This window comes from Chaetura pelagica, unplaced genomic scaffold, assembly GCF_000747805.2.
Source record: "Chaetura pelagica isolate M959 unplaced genomic scaffold, ChaPel_1.0 scaffold2022, whole genome shotgun sequence".
In the NCBI taxonomy this organism is placed as follows: domain Eukaryota; kingdom Metazoa; phylum Chordata; class Aves; order Apodiformes; family Apodidae; genus Chaetura; species Chaetura pelagica.
In genome coordinates, this window is record NW_009952468.1 from 21,395 (window position 1) to 23,789 (window position 2,395).

The 2,395-nt window shown below is 63.7% G+C and overlaps 1 protein-coding gene across 1 annotated transcript in view; it reads left to right on the forward strand.

Annotated features, from left to right (window-relative positions):
* Nucleotides 1-2,395, forward strand: part of ATP1A2 (ATPase, Na+/K+ transporting, alpha 2 polypeptide) — a 14,510-nt gene that overhangs the window by 8,660 nt on the left and 3,455 nt on the right. The window contains exons 9-16 of the mRNA XM_010008593.1: nt 69-254; nt 361-497; nt 574-724; nt 1,007-1,175; nt 1,255-1,409; nt 1,568-1,691; nt 1,783-1,928; nt 2,304-2,393. Of these exons, the coding sequence (XP_010006895.1) occupies nt 69-254; nt 361-497; nt 574-724; nt 1,007-1,175; nt 1,255-1,409; nt 1,568-1,691; nt 1,783-1,928; nt 2,304-2,393 (1,158 nt within the window). The remainder of the gene's footprint in view (nt 1-68; nt 255-360; nt 498-573; nt 725-1,006; nt 1,176-1,254; nt 1,410-1,567; nt 1,692-1,782; nt 1,929-2,303; nt 2,394-2,395) is intronic.

Sequence of the window (2,395 nt, forward strand, 5' to 3'; positions counted from 1 at the left end):
GGTGGGGAGCAGCAGATGAGGGGGGGGAGGATGCCTCGGGGGGGTTCCTGCACCCTGTCACCCACCAGTGCCCACCAGGTTTCTGCCACCTCTACCTGCCCCCGGACAAGTTCCCCCGTGGGTTCCGCTTTGATGCCGACGAGGTCAACTTCCCCACCAGCAACCTCTGCTTCGTGGGGCTCATGTCCATGATCGACCCCCCCCGCGCTGCCGTTCCCGACGCCGTCGGCAAGTGCCGCAGCGCCGGCATCAAGGTGGGAACCACTGACACCCCCAGAGCCCCCCAGCTCCCCCTGATCCTTCTCCAGCTCCCCTCTGGGCAGGGGGTCACCCCTCTGAGTGTGTTGCCAACCCCCCCAGGTGATCATGGTGACTGGGGACCACCCCATCACGGCCAAGGCCATCGCCAAGGGTGTTGGGATCATCTCGGAGGGGAACGAGACGGTGGAGGACATCGCTGCCCGGCTCAACATCCCCGTCAGCCAGGTCAACCCCCGGTAGGTGCTGATGCTGGGGCGTCCCAGGAGGGTCCTGGGGGGTCTGGTGGCCCCTGCTGAGGCTGCAGTGTGACAGGGAGGCCAAGGCCTGCGTGGTCCACGGCTCTGACCTGAAGGACATGACCTCGGAGCAGCTGGATGAGATCCTCAAGAACCACACGGAGATCGTCTTCGCCCGCACGTCCCCCCAGCAGAAGCTCATCATCGTGGAGGGATGCCAGCGCCAGGTGGCCCTGTCCCCATGTCCCCTGCTGCCCCACAATGGCCCCAGCCCCATGCCACACAGTGCCCTTGTCCCCGTGCCCCACCTTGTCCCCATGTCCATGCCCCACAGTGTCACTATGCCCCTTAATGTCCCCCATCCTTGTGCCACTTGATATCCCCATCCCCGTGTACCACGGTGCCACCGTCCCCGTGCCCCGCAATGCCACCATCCCCGTGCCTCCTGGTGTCCCCATTCCTGTGCCCCATAATACCTCTGCCCCTGTCCCTGACCCTGCTGTCCCCAGGGCGCCATCGTGGCAGTGACAGGGGACGGGGTGAACGACTCCCCAGCCCTGAAGAAGGCGGACATCGGCATCGCCATGGGCATCGCCGGCTCCGACGTCTCCAAGCAGGCGGCCGACATGATCCTGCTGGATGACAACTTTGCCTCCATCGTCACCGGCGTGGAGGAAGGTCAGGAATGGACCAGGAGGGAGGGGGGACACACAGGGAGGCGGAGGACCCCCAGTCGTGCCCATCCCCCTCCCCTCAGGCCGCCTGATCTTTGACAACCTGAAGAAATCAATCGCCTACACCCTGACCAGCAACATCCCTGAGATCACCCCTTTCCTCCTCTTCATCATCGCCAACATCCCCCTGCCCCTGGGGACCGTCACCATCCTCTGCATCGACCTGGGCACTGACATGGTGAGGGGGGGGCCACAGGGACCCCCAAACCCCTGTTATGGACCCTAAGGGACCCCCACATCCCCATGCCCCTGGGTACCATCACCATCCTCGCTGACCTGAGCAGTGACATGGTAAGGGGGGCTGGATGGGGGGTGACAGGGGCAATGTCCCCCCAGGTCCCTGCCATCTCACTCGCCTACGAGGCAGCCGAGAGCGACATCATGAAGCGCCAGCCCCGGAACCCCCGGACCGACAAGCTGGTGAATGAGCGGCTGATCAGCATGGCCTACGGGCAGATCGGTGGGGGCCGCTCAGAGCTGATCCCTCCTCCCGGGTTCTCCTGCCCCGATCCCGGGTTTCCTGCCTCCTTAATCCCGGGTTTCTTCCCCAGGGATGATCCAGGCCCTTGGTGGTTTCTTCACCTACTTCGTGATCCTGGCGGAGAACGGGTTCCTGCCCGGGACGCTGGTCGGGATCCGCCTGGCCTGGGACGACCGGTCCACTAACGACCTGGAGGACTCCTACGGCCAGGAGTGGGTGAGCAGCCCCACAACCCCTTGCACTCCCTCTTGCACACCCATGCAGCCCCCACCCTTGCACATCCACATGCTTGTGAATGTGTTTGCACACACCATCCCACACCTGCACATCCCCTTGCACTCTTGTTCACAACCTCACATGAGGCTGCTCACGCTCAGGCCCATGTACCCTCACGCACCTGTGTGTGTGTAAAGCCCTTGCACACTCATCATCACACACGGGTTCATTTGTACACACCCATCCTGCTCTTCTCCCCCTGCCCATCCCTTCCTGCCTGCGTGCAAAGGGTGTGGGTCACTGTGTGAAGGGGCTCACACAGGCGTGCAAGGGGTGTTCACACGAGTGTGTGACGAGGCCGTTCCATCCCCCCAGACCTACGAGCAGCGCAAGGTGGTGGAGTTCACGTGCCACACGGCGTTCTTCGCCAGCATCGTGGTGGTGCAGTGGGCCGACCTCATCATCTG